At 43.5% G+C, this 16,742-nt stretch overlaps 1 protein-coding gene across 2 annotated transcripts in view; it reads left to right on the top strand.

The window, feature by feature from the left end:
• PPM1H (protein phosphatase, Mg2+/Mn2+ dependent 1H) overlaps positions 1 to 16,742 on the top strand; it is a 261,692-nt gene that overhangs the window by 93,853 nt on the left and 151,097 nt on the right. For both annotated transcript variants that reach the window (XM_060657079.3, XM_060657077.3), the window contains exon 2: positions 11,315 to 11,480. In XM_060657079.3, the coding sequence (XP_060513062.1) occupies positions 11,315 to 11,480 (166 nt within the window). The remainder of the gene's footprint in view (positions 1 to 11,314; positions 11,481 to 16,742) is intronic.

Below are 16,742 nucleotides of genomic sequence, written 5' to 3'. Positions count from 1 at the left end.
TAAACTGGCTTTATTTAATGCAAAAGCTGCAAACTTGAAGTCCTGTTTGGGTAGGCTTTATTTGCACGTCACTTGGCCCCAGCATAGCCGCACTGTATCCTTGAATGGGGATTGTTCCAGCATCTGACAGGGAGCAGACTTCCTTATCTAAATGCGGAGCTTAGACTTTGGTAGTATTAATGGTTTGGTCAAGAGGGCCTGGAGACTAATGGAAAGGAAATGCCCGATAACAGCTTTCTGGTTTTTATCTTTGCTTTGTTGAAAGTTCATTTCTTCAATGGCTAATATGAAGAAGAAAACATTGTGTATGTGGGGAGATCTATGTGACCGCATAGCTTCTTTTGATCTTGAGTTTTGTTAATCTTTAGTTTTAATTATCTTGGTGAGGGAGATAGAAGCTAATGATGGCCCCCAAATGCCAGCAGCAAAGTATATCCAAAGTTAATGTGACTACGAACACCAAGGTGCACAGTAAATTCTATTTGATATCTTTGCTCACTTCTTTATTAAGTGTAATGACACAAAATGGTCAGTATTTGATTGTTTTTGACCTACAACAACAATTTTAGAGCATTCAATCTAATAGTTAAATTCAGGAGTCAGCACACATTTTATATATATATACACATATATATATATATACACACACACATATATATATATATATATATATATATATATATATATATACACATACACACATACACACACTTTGCAGGCAGTCTCTGCAGAAACTGAACTGCCATTGTACCTGGAAAGCCACGATATACTTAAATGAATGAGCATAGATGTATTCCAATAAAACTTTATTGACACTGAAATTTGAATTTCATATACTTTTCACGTGTCTTAAAATAGCACTTTGATTTTTCTTTCCCCTCACATACATAAAAATGTAAAAACCATTCTTAGCTTGGGGAACCATACAAAAAAAAAAAAAAAAAAAGTAAAAGCTATCCTTAGCTTGGGAGCTAGGTTTGGCCCACGAGCCATAGTTTGCTGATGCCCGCTAAGTCACAAAGTGGGCTGCCACTGCCTTTGCAATGTCTGGTACCAAGAATTTTGTGTTCACTAACCTAAAACCAATGTCATGATCTCCTCCTCCAGCACTCCCCACCCCCAAGATTTGTTTCACTTTCTCCTCACCGTTCATAATCAGCTTACCTTGTCTGCTTGTTCTGCCAGTGGAAACCTAAGAGTCCTCCTCTTTGCTCCCTTCTCCTCCATGACCTTTGTCCAGTAGGTCCTCCTGGGATTCTATATGGTTTCAGCTCCTCTGAAACCCTCCCTTTTTTCCTTCCAGAGTCAGTGCTTGATTCACGACCCCTTTGTCACCTGGACTAATATAAGAGACTCTGGCTGATCACTTTGCCTTTGTCATTTATCCTCTATAAACTGTCCTCCATTAAACCACTACTGCTGTTTTCCAAAATAGTTTTGATCTTAAGAATCCTTTCTTTAAACAATTTTAGATTCATCCCATGGGTCATAAGCTCTATAGGATAAAGCTTGATAGAATTTCACGGTCTAGTTCTTTATTTTTTTATTTTTTTAAATGTTTATATTTGCGTGAGAGAGAGTGCGCAAGCAGGGGAGGGACAGAGAGAGACTGGGATGGAATCTGAAGCAGGCTCCAGGCTCTGAGCTGTCAGCACAGAGACCAATGTGGGGCTCGAACTCATGAGCCATGAGCTCATAACCTGAGCCGAAGTTGGACGCTTAACTGACTGAACCACCCAGGCACCCCTTTTACGGTCTAGTTCTGATGTAGCACCCTCACCAAGCCTATACTTAGGTCATACCCAGCCCCTCTTTATAAAGTTTGCATCACTCTTTTACAGACTGTTCCTCTGCCTGGAGAGCCTTTCCTTGCCTGCTCTCTGATTTCCTCCTTCATTCCATAAGGCTGAGCTCAGATGTCACCTCATCTGTAATACTTTCCCGACTCTTGTGTTACAGAGGTGTCTCCGCTTCTGTATTCTCAGGTCCCTTTGTGACACACACCTTGAGGATGGCATCAATCTGAACAAATGATAGTTATTTGTAAGGAGGTCTCCCAACTACAGATGACTGCCTGCTCCTTGAGAGTGGAAACCACATCCTAGTCTTCTTGGTTTAACCCTACTTGGTTCCATAGTAAATATTTTTCAAGTAATGATTTCAATCTGTATACTGTTTATCTAACAATTTTCTTGGTTTACTTATCAAATCCCAGAGATCGGGATGCAGGGTTGCAGAATCAAATGCCCATGGGGCCAGGCTGGTGACGTAAATGTCACAGTAGACGGAGTGAGGTCTGGGGTGTCCTGTCTCTGATTGTTGCCAGAAGACACTGGGACAGGAGTAAAACCTGATGTACTGTTTTTCAAGAGAAATAGGAAAATAAGGATTTTCATGTAAATATCCCAACTTTTTAATACTGGCAACTAGTTTACGTTTTCAAAAATATTTTATGGATGGGGCGCCTGGGTGGCTCAGTTGGTTAAGAATCCAGCTTCGACTCAGGTCTTGATCTCACCGTCGTTAGATCAGCCCTGCACTTGACTCTGCACTGATGGTGCAGAGCTTGCTTCTGACTGTCTCCCTTGCTCTCTGCCCCTCCCTGACTTGAACCTTCTCTCTCTCTCTCTCTCTCTCTCTCTCTCTCTCTCTCTCAAAAATAAGCAAACATTTAAAAAGTATTTTGTTGGCAAAAATTTAAAAATAATCACCTCCATGGGGGCTGAATGTGGCTCTTGAGACCCCATTTAGCAATGCTTGATTGGTCACGTCCCTTCATTGCCTACCCATAGACAGAGCCTGGGAACCAGAGGTAAGGTTGTCTAATGGAGAAGATGTGCATGTATGTGCTCTTTTCCCACCTGGATTTATCTTCGTTCACCATGCTGCCTCCTCTAGGTGTTGGTAGTCACCTTCCAAAAGGTGAGGAGAGCCTAACACCCCAGAGAATTCCACTTCCTGTCATCCTTTTTACTGCCTGGTAACCCCTGACTGACTTTTAACTGAAGGGGCTGGGATGACCTCCTGTTCTCCCTCCTACCCGGAGGTGGCTGGAACTCTCTGGAAGAAGCTATTATTCTCCATGGATGTTTTGGCTCTTTTTGCTGATGGCTATTATCAAAGGCTTAGCTTCCTGGTGAGAGCCATGGTTTTACAGTATACCAAGAATGAGTGATTATTAACTACCTTGGAGCTAGGAATTAAGTCGTCCTTACATTCCAGCCTACCTGCCTATCTGGGAGGTCAGTAACCACTTGAGTGTCACAGGAAACATTGCCTAGGAGGTTACCTAGAAAAGAGGATTTTAATAATCAATAGTTGTATTTAGTCTTCCATAAATGATTCATTTCCCACCCCTCCCCCTACAGCCTTTTGCTGTCTGCTTCTCAATTATATATGAATCAGCAATATCTCACTACACCTGATGTCCTTTATAAATTACTTCTGCCTTCTTAGCCAGTGTAATTACTGCCTGCTTAGCAGTATTAACACTAGTGTAAACTTTTTAGCCCAGAGTGTTCAGGCCATTATTTCCTTTAAAAGCAAAAGCAATGGAGGGGGGGTTGGTGCCTGGGTGGCTCAGTCAGTTGAGTGACTTTTTGCTCAGGTCGTGATCTCATGGTTCATGAGTTCTAGCCCTGCATCAGGGCTCTCTGCTCTCAGCATGGAGCCCGCTTCAGATTTCAAATAAAGATTTACCTCCCCTGCTTGGGCGATCTCTCTCTCTCAAAAATAAAAATAAACATTAAAGCAAAACAAACCGAAAAACCCCACAAAGCAATAGAGGCACCTGGGTAGCTCAGTCGACTCTTAATTTCGGCTCAGATCATGATCCCAGAGTTGTGGGATAAGCCCTGCATCAGGCTCTGCCCTGAGTGTGGAGCCTGCTTGAGATATTCTCTCTCTCTTTTAACCCCTCTCCTTCTCTCTCCCTCCCTTCCTCTGCCCTTAACCTCTGCTTGTGTGTGCTCTCTCTAAACAAAACAAAACAACCATGATGTAATATAATAATAACCAAAACAACCAAGTCAAATCCTGTATTCGGTCTTTTTCTGTGGGTGTGCCGCCTGAGCTCTTGAATCCAGGAGCCTGGGGGCCCAGAAACGGCATCCGTGGGCAGGTGTGGATGGGAGCCTAGAAGTGGTGCAGGCATGACCATGCGAGTGCTCTCCTGTGCACAGAACACTGTCACGTGTGACTTCAATGTTGCAATAATGTTGAGAAGAGGGCTCAGAGGAGCAGACGGCCTCGCTCAAGGTCCCTGTTGTGGAAAGTGTCATGTGATGCCACCTGAAGCCTCTGGATGCCTGGAGGTGGCCATGTGTCCTTGAGGCAGGCCGAGGGACACTAAAAGAAAGGGGAGGGAGGAGGAGAGTCTCCTCAAACTTACAGGACTGGATAAAGCCCCCGGGCCCAACAGAAGAAGCAGCTGGCTTTGTATTTGATCTAATATTAATAAGTAATATACACTGAGTGCTCGCTGTGTGCCAGAAACTGTGAAGCACTTGCCATGCGGGGCATTTACTTCTCACGCTGTGCTGTGATCGGAGAGGGCTCTTCTCGGCATTTTGGAGAGCAAAAGTAACTTGCCCGAGAACACGCAGCCAGGGCTAGTAATCAGCAGAGGCCAGGTGTTGCTAGGTCTTTCTGACCATTGTCCCTGTCGCACTTTCTCACGTGTGTACGGTCAGGGAGGAGGTGGGTAATGAATGAGGTGACACCGTCAAGTGCTGGCAAGGGACGTGATACGTGGAATCCTTCAAAGAAAATGTCACTTGTGACTATTCTCTTGATTGTCTTTGTCAATCCTTTTGGAAGTGGTTTCATTGCTTTCTCTGAGCCTGTGTTCTTTGTGACAAAGGCTCACTACTTGAGTATACTTGAGAGTACTTATTTGTCTGAATTTAGTAATAGGTTCTCTATGTCCTACAGTCACATAAGTGTCCTTGTAGTCAAGATATTGAGCAGATGATAAGGCAGATAACTTGATAATTAAACGGCTGCGATTAAAACCAGGAGTTTACTGCTGAAATTCAGTTGTTTTTAAAAAAGTGTGACTGAAGTATGTTTTTTTAACAAATTTTTAAATGCTTATTTTTGAGAGAGTGCAAGTGGGGGAGGGGCAGAGCGAAGGGCACCGAAGATCCAAAGCAGGCTCTGCACTGACAGGCTGACAGCAGCAAACTCGATGTGGGGCTCAAACTGGAGAACTGAGAGATTGTGACCTGAGCTGAAGTCGGACACTTGACCGCCTGAGCCATCCAGGTGCCCCATGACCAGAGTACTTCAGAAGCAGAAAGAAGGACAACAGGTTTCTTTTTCTTTTCTTTTTTAAAAATTTTTTAAAATGTTTGTTTATTTTTGAGAGAGGGAGAGAGACAGAGTGTGAGTGGGGGAGGGGCAGAGAGAGAGGGAGACAGAATCCAAAGCAGGTCCAGGCTCTGAGCTGTTAGCATAGACCCTGATGCGGGCGGGGCTCAGACCCACAAACCACAAGATCATGACCTGAGCCAAAGTCGATGCTTAATCAACCGACCCACCCTGGCGCCCTAAAAAACAGGTTTCTTAAATGTGTGACAGTGGCACAGAAAATCATTTGCTTTTTTAAAACAGGTTCTATTTCTGTGGTCTCTTGGTTATATCATGTCTGGTACTCAGGTCATGGCTTTAAGCTGTATCTGATACACACATAGAATTTTTGACTTCCAAGTCCTTAAAATTCCACGTTTAACTGTTTTATACAAGGGGAAGAAATCTCGGTGTTTGGGTTCAATTGAAGGTGGACAAAGTCCTAAGATGAATTTTGTCACAGGTCTCTCCCAAGGCGAATGCGTCTTCTACGAGATGAAAGAACTGGGTGTAAACTCTTGATTTTTGAAGAGACAGTAGCCACTCTTCCCGTAGATCCTCCCAAGAATCCTCCCACCTGAACTGTAATCCTAACTTCAAATTTTTCCAGTTCTTTATGGATGACCAGAAATCCCCCCCCCCCAACACACGTAACTTAACAACTCTCATTTAATCCGTGACATACTGCTCAGGACCTGAGGTTTGTAGAAGTTAAGTGAGTTGACTGGACACTGGCTGTGCCCTCCCTTTACAAAGAACAACAGTGGTGGCTCACTCACAGAGCTGACAAGAGGCTCAAATGAGTTAATTATCACATGTAAAATGCTAACATCAGTCCCTGGCACATAGCTCATTTTCAACAAATGTAGGATACGATTATTACGCCATATTTCAGAAGTAGCAGACTTGATTTCCGTTTCATTCACTCACTGAGCAAACATTGCTTGAGCACCTGCCATGTGCTGTGTTCGCAGGCAGAGTGCCCATGTTCTTAATGGCTATTCTTTATTGCCTCCAGTTCAATTCCAAGGAAGATGTTTTCCCTCTTTGTAGGAAACTGGAAAATGACATCACTAAAGATAGGACATTTCATGGTCCACCAGCATTTTGTTTTGAAGTCTTCAGAATAAGCATCATGTTTAGATGAAGAATGCACATCTTACAGTCATTCCTCTTCATCTCAGGATAGTGCCGACTTCCTGCTGGAGCATAAGACAAGAAGTGAGTGTAGCTACTAATCTGGCTGCTTAGATTAAATAAAATTATTGAATCTGTTAACATCGCGAAGCTCCTCAGCTTGAGAATAAGAGTTTTTCCCAATTTACTTTTAGAGGAATTGAAGGTTTCACTTACATTTAGTAAACAATATTTAAGTTGAGAGAGGCCAAGCTTTTTAAAGCCAAGGTAAGTTAAGAAGAATTGGGTCTTTGCACTAAAGCTGTGTGGAGTAGGGAGTTTGAAATAGTATAAAATATGGGACAAGAGTTGTGGTTTTTTAAAATTTTTGTTGATGTTTGTTTATTTTTGAGAGCGAGAGAGCGTGCGAGCGGGGAAGGGGCAGAGAGAGAGAGAGAGAGAGACAAAGAATCCGAAACAGGCTGCATGCTCTGAGCTGTCAACACAAAGCCCGACTCGGGGCTCAAACCCACAAACCACGAGATCATGACCTGAGCCGAAGTCGGACCCTCAACTGACTGAGCCACCCAGGCACCCCAAGAGTTGTGTTTTTTAAAAAAGGCAGTGGCTTTAAATCTTTAACATCTGCATAACAATCAGATATTTGACCCAAGAAGTTTCCAGGGTTGGGGTTGCTGTCTTCCCACCAGGTTGACATTTCTAACTTTTTGGTATCTCATTACTGTCTTTCATAAGCTGTACTCAACGTGAAATGGCAAAGTAAGGCCACCAGTGATTGTTCTGTCACAGTAGTCTGGCTTTGATGAGTCATTGCAGTACAGCCCTCTGAACCAAGTGCCGATAAGAATAGACACACAATAGGAAAATAAAACAACCGAGAGCTGAAGCAGAAATTGCCGGGAGCTCACAAGTGTGTTCGCAGCTCTGCTGTATTTAGCTGTGTGACCTTGTGCATGTCAGGCTCTTCCAGGGCCCCAGGCTTCTCATGCATAAAATAAAGTTTCTAGGGTTTCTTGCTGAAGTTAGGTCAAAGACTTTGGAGTTTAATATCCACTAAGAGAGGTAGGAGATAAAGCCCTTTCAAGATGACCCGGGAGTCAGGATTTGTGTAATTATAGTAGCTTAGTTGACTGTTAGAAAACAGCAGTGGCAGATGAGTCAGCCTGGCAACGTAGCTATTGGAGACCAGTGATGCTTTTTTTGTTACAAAAAGACTTGACTACAGCATAAGTTGAGGTGCCAACGGTCAAGGTGATGCCAAGTTCCGGAAATAGCAGCTAGGATATCGTACAGAGGACAGGATGGAGGGGATGTTTGTCGCGAATTGATTTTCCCAGCCAGACCTCCACTTCGGCTTTCCCTGGAGAAGACGCTCAAGGGAGAGACACAGGGAGTGTAACATCCCCATCCGGCAAATAGTCCACCCCACACATATTGCTTGGGAAGTCACTACCAGTGACTGAGAAGAGGCAGGTGTGGTATTTCAGACCTGCTGCTTCTGCCTCACTTGGTTCTCCAAGGGTAGATCTGAGAGACTGACTCTAGTGAAAGTTTTTTTTTTTTTTTAAGTTGATTTATTTATTTTGAGAGACCGAGAATCCCAAGCAGGCCCTGTACCGTCAGCGTGGAGCCTGATGCAGGGCTTGAACTCAAAACCCATGAGATCGTGACCTGAGCCGAAACCAAGAGTCAGATGCTCAACTGACTAAGCCACCCGGGTGCCCCTAGACAAAGCAGGTTTTGTACTAGGCTCGCCAGCTGCAAACCTCTGGACTAAATGTGGACCCCTCTCAAGACGGGCAGATCTAACCCATCCATCCTTCATCCTCCCTCTGGGCCCTTTCTCCAATAGTTAGAGAAGAGGGAGCCTATTCCTGTTTCTGTCGGGCCTGGTACTGAGCTCACCCCATCTGCTTATTCTGTTCCTCCCCACACACTTCAGCTCTGCCCACCACAGGCTGGTGCAAGTCCCCATGTGTCATAGAGGTTGGGTTGAAGGGGGCGGGGTCACAGGAGACCTCATGGTGCATTCCAGCTGTAGCACCTCCTTGCTGTGAAACCTGGAGTAAGTTACTTAGCTCATGTGGTAAGTGTGACAAATTAATAGTCTTCATGCAGGTAGCCACTTTGTACCTTAAACCATATGAAACTACATTTTAACTTAAACCGTATGAAAATTTGTCCTCTTTGAAGGAAAGAGAGTGAAGCTGTGGCAGAAAACTAGGCCTTGATCTTTCCCGACCCCATCCCTCCATCAGCAAGTGTGTGTCATAAACACAAGAGGCAGATTTGACGTCACAGATCCCCACCTCCTTACACAGGCCCCTAGGACAGTGTCTGTAAGCAGCAATCTGCTTTTTAAAAACCTTACACAGAAGGGTAGTATGTAAAATGAGTGAAAGTAGGCTTTTGTTTATAAAAAGCATGCTTAAGTTAAAATTTATAATAAACCCTATAAGAATTATAGAACAGTTTTGATTCATACAGGAATTTGCAATAGGGGAGATAAAAGATGGCTGCTATGGTCTTTGTTCTATAACATGTATATATAAGTAATTGCAAACGATGCGTCATTAAAAACAATTCTCCTTCCAATCAAGTGATGTCAATTAAAAAGAAAAGGCTTTTAATGCCGAATATACAGACCATGAACATTTCTGTCTTCATGTGTAACAGATGGGAATGAACTTCTAAATTATTGCGTTTTTTTTTTCAAAATGATGTATTTTTAAAAAAAATTTTTATTAAAAAATTTTTTAACGTTTATTTTTGAGAGGCAGAGAATGAGTGGGGGAGGGGCAGAGAGAGAGAGAGAGAGAGAGAGAGAGAGAGAGTCCAGAACAGGCTCCAGGCTCCGAGCTGTTAGCATAGGGCCTGATGCAGGGCTTGAACTCATGAACCATGAGATCATGACCTGAGCTGAAGCTGGATGCTTAATTTCAGCCACCTAGGTGCTCCAAAGAATAAATATAAAGTAAACGTTAAAATAACTGAAGCATGTCTCAAGGTTTGGCAGAAGGATGCTTGAAACACACTCCCTTATTTCTTGGGGCACTCAGGCCCCACATGTGCGCTCTGTTTCCTGTTTGGTTGTGGTGTGTGTGCATTATGGAGACCCATGCAGTTTTCAGTACCAAGAGCCATTTGGTATTAAAAAAAAAAAAAAAAATGGTTACATTTGAATCAGGTCGGCAGCCTGGTTGACAGTATTTCATCAGTGTCAGTTGCTTGTTTTGATATTACACTGTAAGTTGTGAAATAATATTGTTAGGGGAAGGATGCATGAAACTCTTCTGCACTGTTTTTGGAGTTTACTCTGAGTCTATAGTTATTTCAGGATTTAAAAGTAAAAGAAAAAGTACTTGAAAAGGATTATCTATACTTAGGAGGGAGTTGATAGAGTAGTGTATGGATCACACTGACAGAGTGGATCTCCAACCGTCTCACCTTAAAAAAAAAAAAAGCCATCTTTTTTTTTCTTGCCACTGAATTCTGTATCCTCTCTGCACACCCACTCTATCACCTACTGTGACACAGTGGAAGTTTTGAAAAGAAAACCCAGCCAATGGCAAATTAAAGAGAGCTCTCTTCAGGGAGATCTATTTTAGCTGCTAATTAATTACTTAACAAGAAAATGATGCTGAAACCCAAGAGTTCAGTCTGCAGTCACCTGATACAGAAAAGGTATATGAACAATATTATTTATTGTCAAATTGGCTAACATACAGTGTGTAAAGTGTGCTGCTGGTTTTGGGGGTAGATTCCCCTGGTTCATCGCAGTGCTCCTCCCAACAAGTGCCCTTCTCAATGCCTATTGCCTATTTTCCCCTCCTCTCGCGCCCCCCATCCACCCTCAGTTTGTTCTCTGTATTGAAGAGTCTTTTGTGGTTTGCCTCCCTCCCTCTGTTTGTAACTATTTTTTCCCCTTCCCCTTCCCCATGACTCCTGTTAAGTTTCTCAAGTTCCACATGTGAGTGAAAACATAGGATATCTGTTCTTCTCTAATTTCACTCAGCCTGACACCTTCCAGTTCCATCCATGTTGCTGCAAATGGCATGATTTCATTCTTTCTCATTGGCACGTAGTATTCCATTGTGTATATAAATGTGGCATGTTCTTCTAATGCGTTCCTATGCTTAAAACATTTAGTAATTAGGCCGAAGCATTATCAAGATGCTATAATATCATATGGTCACATGTCCAAATCAGACTGCCTGAGGCCCAATGCAGTGGCACCTTGTGATGAGCATTATTCCACAGGAGAAAAAAATGAAGGACTAAAGATACTCTTAAAAGAATAAACCTCTGATCCATTCAGTTTTCTGTGTGTAAAGTAAAAGTGGGCATAGCGGTAAAGGAATGTGGTTCTCCGTTCCCTTGGATTTTACGCGTGCTGTAAATTCCTGCACTGCCTTGTTCTCTGTAAGATTGATGATGGGTTTTGCTCTTTATCACTTGGAGAAATGCAACAGAACTCCAGGAGCCTGCCTATCTATCTTCTTTGTAATGGCCAAAAGAGTGATTATCTCCTGTGTTTTGACTAAAATGGATTGGGAGGAGGGGGAGGTTGCTTACATCTGTCAGACACCTGGGAAGGTGAGCTGGGCTCAAAACAATGCTTTAGTAAATGTTTTAGTGTGTGCTAGTGTCATTCCATTTGTAGAAAAATTAGTTTACTCGGGCACAGAACATACCAGGACCATAGGGTCCTGTGTACTGGGTAGAACTTTAGTTTTGTGTCCGTTGTGGAGACCGCCCAGGCTGACCCTTGAGACTGAGCTCTGAGCTTTCCAGAAATCACTGACCACTCCTCTGGCTCTTTCCCCAGGGTTATCAATGCCGGGAAGAGCACATACAATGAAGACCAAGCCAGCTGTGAGGTACTCACTGTGAAGAAGAAAGCAGGGGCCATTACCTCAACCCCGAACAGGAACTCCACTAAGAGACGGTCCTCCCTTCCCAATGGGGAAGGGCTGCAACTGAAGGAGAACTCGGTAAGACCCTCCTTCACCCCCAGTTCTCAGGTGAGAAGAACCTGTGCATTCTGGCCGCACTGTGAGGCGCTTGAGCTGAATTCCGGTCTATAGTGGGAGAGAGAAAGGCAGTGTCCCCAGAGTTAGTGGGCTGGTGGGTCTGTATTCCAGGTATCACACAGTCAAAGCTAAAGGTGACACATGTGTGAAGAGCTGGTGTTTATTAGGTTCTTAACGCTTAGAGTAAATAAAACACCCACATCATCTCTAGGCTTTGGTGCAAGAAATAGTGTATATAATGTTTGGTGGTTGTAAAGGAGCCACTTCAAGGTTTTTGTGAAGGAGGTGGGATGGAGGGATGCAAGTAACCCTAGCCATTGGCTTACAGCCCTGCCATGGCTTTGCTCCCTTCTTCCCCTTGCCTGTCTGTTAGCGTTGTCCAGTGGGAGCCCCTCCCTGATGCTCTTCCAGATTAGTACTTGTTTTAATTGGTCTAAAGCCCTTGCATCCCATGGGGCAGCCCTGTAGACTGAATGCCCTATTGACAAACCACAAAGTGTCTCTCCTTTCTTCAGTTTCTAGAGAATAAAGCAGATACTCTCAGAAAATTCTTTCTTTCTTTTCTTTTTGTTAAGTAGGCTCCGTGCAGCGCTTGATTGAACTCACAACCCTGAAATCAAGACCTGCACTGAGACCAAAAGTTGGATGCTTAACCAACTGAGCCACCCAGGCAGCCCCTCAGAAAGTTCTGAAGAAACCCTCAGAAAAGTATAGGGAGTAATCCGTACTCTGTCCACCAGCACATTATCTAGCTTACAGAAAAGAAACATTGAATGAGATGATCCAAATGTGACTTTTTCTTCTAATACTGAAGGATATTTTTGTATATACATTTTTATAGGATTTTAAAGGTTCTAGGAATCTCTTCTCAGGGTCAGCAACAGCATTCTGTTGCATTTACACTTACGGACTAAGACTACTGATTTATTTTGTTCATACTAGTTCAACTTAGAGTTGAAACACAGCGACCCATGGAGTCTCATCGGCAATTCTTGTGTTCAAAGCTGAAGGAAGCACTGATGGGGCTTTTCCCAAAGAGCCAAAGTCCAGGACTCAGATGGGCAGTAAAGAATAATAATGGTTAAGGGCACAGGCTCTGGAGCGGTATGGTTCAGAGTGGTCCATCCCAGTCTGTCACTTATTAAACCATTTAATTTTAGGATATTTATTCTTTGAGCCTTAGTTTTCTATAAAAAGGAGTAATAATAGTACCACCAAGTATGGTAGGAAAGAGACTGATTAGAAGTATGAAATCAATTGTCCATGGAAATGTTGAGCCAGAGTCTTAATTAATAAATCCTTGATATATGTGAGCAGTTATCCTGTAGTCAGTCCCACTTCTGTGATTCTCTGTGGATAATGTCCACTGAATTTGTACCTTTACCCATTTGTAAATTGGCGATCACACAATTTTCCTTCATATCTATGTGATAGGATTGTTTTGAAGATGAGTTATTACGGAAAAGTGCTCAGAGAATGTGAGATATTAATGATAGTAAGACATGGGTGCCAGTGACTTAATGTTGCTCTCTCTCCCCCAATAGTCTCCCCTGCCACTGAGATGTGAAGTGATTCTGTAAAAATTAGTCCACATGGAGGGGTGCCTGGGTGGTTCAGTGGGTTAAATGTTCCACTTCGACTCAGGTCATGATCTTGTGGTTCGTGAGCTCAAGCACTATACATCGGGCTCTGTGTTGACAGCACAGAGCCTGGAACCTGCTTCGGATTCTGTTGTCTCCCTCTCTCTCTGCCCCTGCACCACTTGTACTCTGTCTCTCTCTTTCATAAATGAATAAACATTAAAAAAATTAAAAAAAAAATGAGTCAGCGTTGACATTTGGCCCAAGACCAGTTGATGATGTCATTTTCCCTTGGTGCTAAGTTCCTCCCAGAAATGGAGCCAGGAGTAGCTTTTTAACTTCCTTTCCTTGAGAACAGTGAAACCAGTGCATAAACACTTTAGGATGAGCCACGAACCTCCCCTGAGACAGTCCTGAATCTCTGGGGTCCACGTTCTAGGAGGCAGCACAGAGGTGCCAAGCAGAGTGGACACATCCCGTCCCTTCTATTTCCGCTTCAGCTACAGCAGCTTTACTTCCAGCTGCCATACATATTAGGCTTTAATATTTATTAGAGTTTCAGGCAAGAGATGCGCTGCCTTTTTTTTAAATGTGGGAAAATATACATAACATAAAATTCACCATTTTACCATTTTTTTTTAGCTGTCCAGTTTAGTGGCATTAAATACATTCTTACCATTACTACCATCCATCTCCAGAGCTTTTTCTGAAATTGAAACTCTCTACCCATTGAGCCCTAACCCCCATTCCTCCCCACTCCCCGCCCCTGGCAACTACCATTCTACTTTTTGTTTGTATAAATTTGACTACTCTAGGTATCTCATGTAAGTGGAATCATACAGTATTTGTCACTTTGTGTCTGATTTATTTCACTTATAATGTCTTCAAGGTTCATCCATGTTGTAGAATGTGTCAGAATTTTATTCTTTTTTTTTTTAAGTTTATTTATTTATTTTGGGAGAGAGAGAGAGAGCCCATAAGTGGGGAAAGTGCAGAGAGAGAGAATCCCAAGCAGGCTCCATACTGTCAGGTGGAGCCTGACGTGGGGCTTGAACTCATGAGCCATGAGATCATGACCTGAGCCGAAATCAAGAGTGGAATGCTTAACTGACTGAGCCACCCAGGTGCCCCTCCTATTCAGTCTTAATAGAGAATAAAATTCTGAGGGGTGCCTGGATGGCTCAGTCAGTTAACCGTTCCACTCTTGGTTTCGGCTCAGGCCATGATCTCATAGTTCGGGAGACCGATCCTCGTGTCTGGCTCAGCACTGACAGTGTGAAGCCTACTTTGGATTCCCTCTGCCTTTCTCTCTGTCTCTCTCTCAAAATAAATAAACTTTAAGAAAAAAAAAAGACTGAATAGCATTCCACTGTTTGTATAACAGTAAACCATTTTGTTTATTAATTTGACCATCAGTGGACACTTCTATCTTTTGACTATTATGAATAATATTGCTATAAACATGGGTCAGCAGATAACTGTCAGTCCCTGATTTCAGTTCTTTTGCCTGTCTGCGCAGAGTGGAACTGCTGGATGATAAGGTAATTCTATTTAATTTTTTGAGGAACGGCCATACTGCTTCCCACAGCACTACACCATTTTACATTCCCACTAGTAATGCACAAGAGTTCCAGTTTCTCCATATCCTTACCAATGTTTGTTGATGTCTGGTGTTTTTGGTTTTTTTGTTTTGTTTTGTTTTTAAGTAGCCATTCTAATGGATGTGACATGGTATCTCATTGTGGCTTTTTTGCCCTATGATTATTGACGTTGAACATCTTATGTGCTTGTTGGACAGATAGGTCTTATTAAAAGAAACATCAAGTGTTCTTTGTTCAATATTTATTTGTTCTATATTTGAGTCCTTTGCTCATTTTTAAATTAGGCTGTCAGTCATGTTGTGGATTGCACTGCTTTTTAAAAGCTTGAAAACCGTGACATGCTGGGCCAGGTAAACCAATAAGCACTTGCTGCATACTGGGAACTAGATGCTGAGGATTTCTCAAGGAATAAAATTGACTAGAATCCTTACCTTCGTGGAACTTACATCCATTGAAGGAGACAAACAGTACAATGTATCCCATGGCAGATAACAAATGCTATGGAGAAAAGCAAAGCAGGGGTGCAGGAATACAGGAGGGGTGAGGTGCATGGGTGGTTAAAGAAGGTGCCACTGAGGTGACGTTTGGGCACAGACTGAAAAGTGCAGTTACTTGGAGGAAGAGCTTTCTGACATTCTAGACACCTGCAAGGCCCCTGAGGCAGGAATAGGCCTGGTGTTCTCCAGAATCACCAAGGAGGCTCACGTGGCTAGAGTGGAGAGAACGAAGTCTGGGTTGCAGGAAATGTCAGAAAGGCGATGAGAATGGGGGGAGGGGAGCCTCCAGTAGGACTTTGAAGGCCATTATCAGAACTTGAGTTTCTACTCTGAACGAACTATTTGCTAGCAGGGCACACCAGCCATACTGCTTAAAAGAAGCCATTTAGAAGACATCCCTTAACTCAAATATGGTGGCACGTAGAAAAGATATTGATAGCGTAGGGTGCAGGACGAATCCCCTGCAGGAGACCAGGTGGATCAGCCCCTCATTGCCTGTGAGTCTGTTCCTTTACCTACCGAACATGTCTTGAGCACTGAGTCTGCCTTGGGGATTGGGAGGTGAACCCAGTGAGGTTCCAGTCCTCCCGGAGCTGAGCTGAGGAGGGAGAAAGAGTCACTAACCGGCAGCAACACAATGCAGTGAGTTTTAAGAGAAAGATTTTAAAAATCCAGGTTATATGGAAGCCTAACTCAGGTGGGTTACCAGTGGTTTCGGGAACAACAGAGGAGAAGGAATGGGTCAGTTGAGGGATGCTTCCTGGAGAAAGTGACATTCGAGCTGTCGTTTAAGAAAGTGAATACGAATTGACCAAGCAAATATGAGAAAGGGGAGATTTCGACAGGGAACATGCATATGCAAAGACAGGTTGGCACGAGAGCACATGATGCATGTCTTCTAGTATCCTGAGGCACCTGTGATCGTTCGGAGGGTGATAAGACAGAAACAACAAGCAGGGTTCATACACAAGAGCCATTTAATGCCCTAATCTGGAATTTGAACCAAATGACATTAGACAAGGGTATGATGGAATCAAGACCATGAGGGCAGTGGGAAGGCTGACTTGGGAAGGCTCAGGAGCAAACCTGGGACTGAGGAGACTGGCTCATGCAGAAACGTGAGGGAGAAATGATGAAAGCTTGAAATAAGGCTGTGATTGGAGCAAGGGGCAGGCTCAGAAGAGATAAGGTGAGACATGCAGTAGATAGGACCAGATGACCTAGTGCATGGGGCAGGGAGGAGGGGAGATGCCAGGTTTCAGCCACTGGGTGCTGGTCCTTGAAGATGAAGCGCTGGGTCGGGCACAGGTTGGAAGGTGAGGGGGGTGGGCAGAAATGGTGAGTTCTGGGTATCTAAACTTCCAGGTAGAAGTGTTTTGTAGGGAGTTAGAAATAAAGGTTTGGAGCTCAGGAGCATATCCTAGGGAGGCTTAGATATTAGGAATTTCCAGCCCAAAGAAGTTTCAAGAAGTCGGGAGCCCCAGTGAGGTTCAGTAGCTCTGCCATGGGCACAGAGAGATAAGATAGGGCCAAGAATGATAAGGA

Source organism: Panthera onca, chromosome B4, assembly GCF_046562875.1.
Source record: "Panthera onca isolate mPanOnc1 chromosome B4, mPanOnc1 haplotype 2, whole genome shotgun sequence".
NCBI classification, from domain to species: Eukaryota; Metazoa; Chordata; class Mammalia; order Carnivora; family Felidae; genus Panthera; species Panthera onca.
Note: the sequence above shows the minus strand (reverse complement) of the source record. Positions and strands in the feature narration are given on the sequence as shown.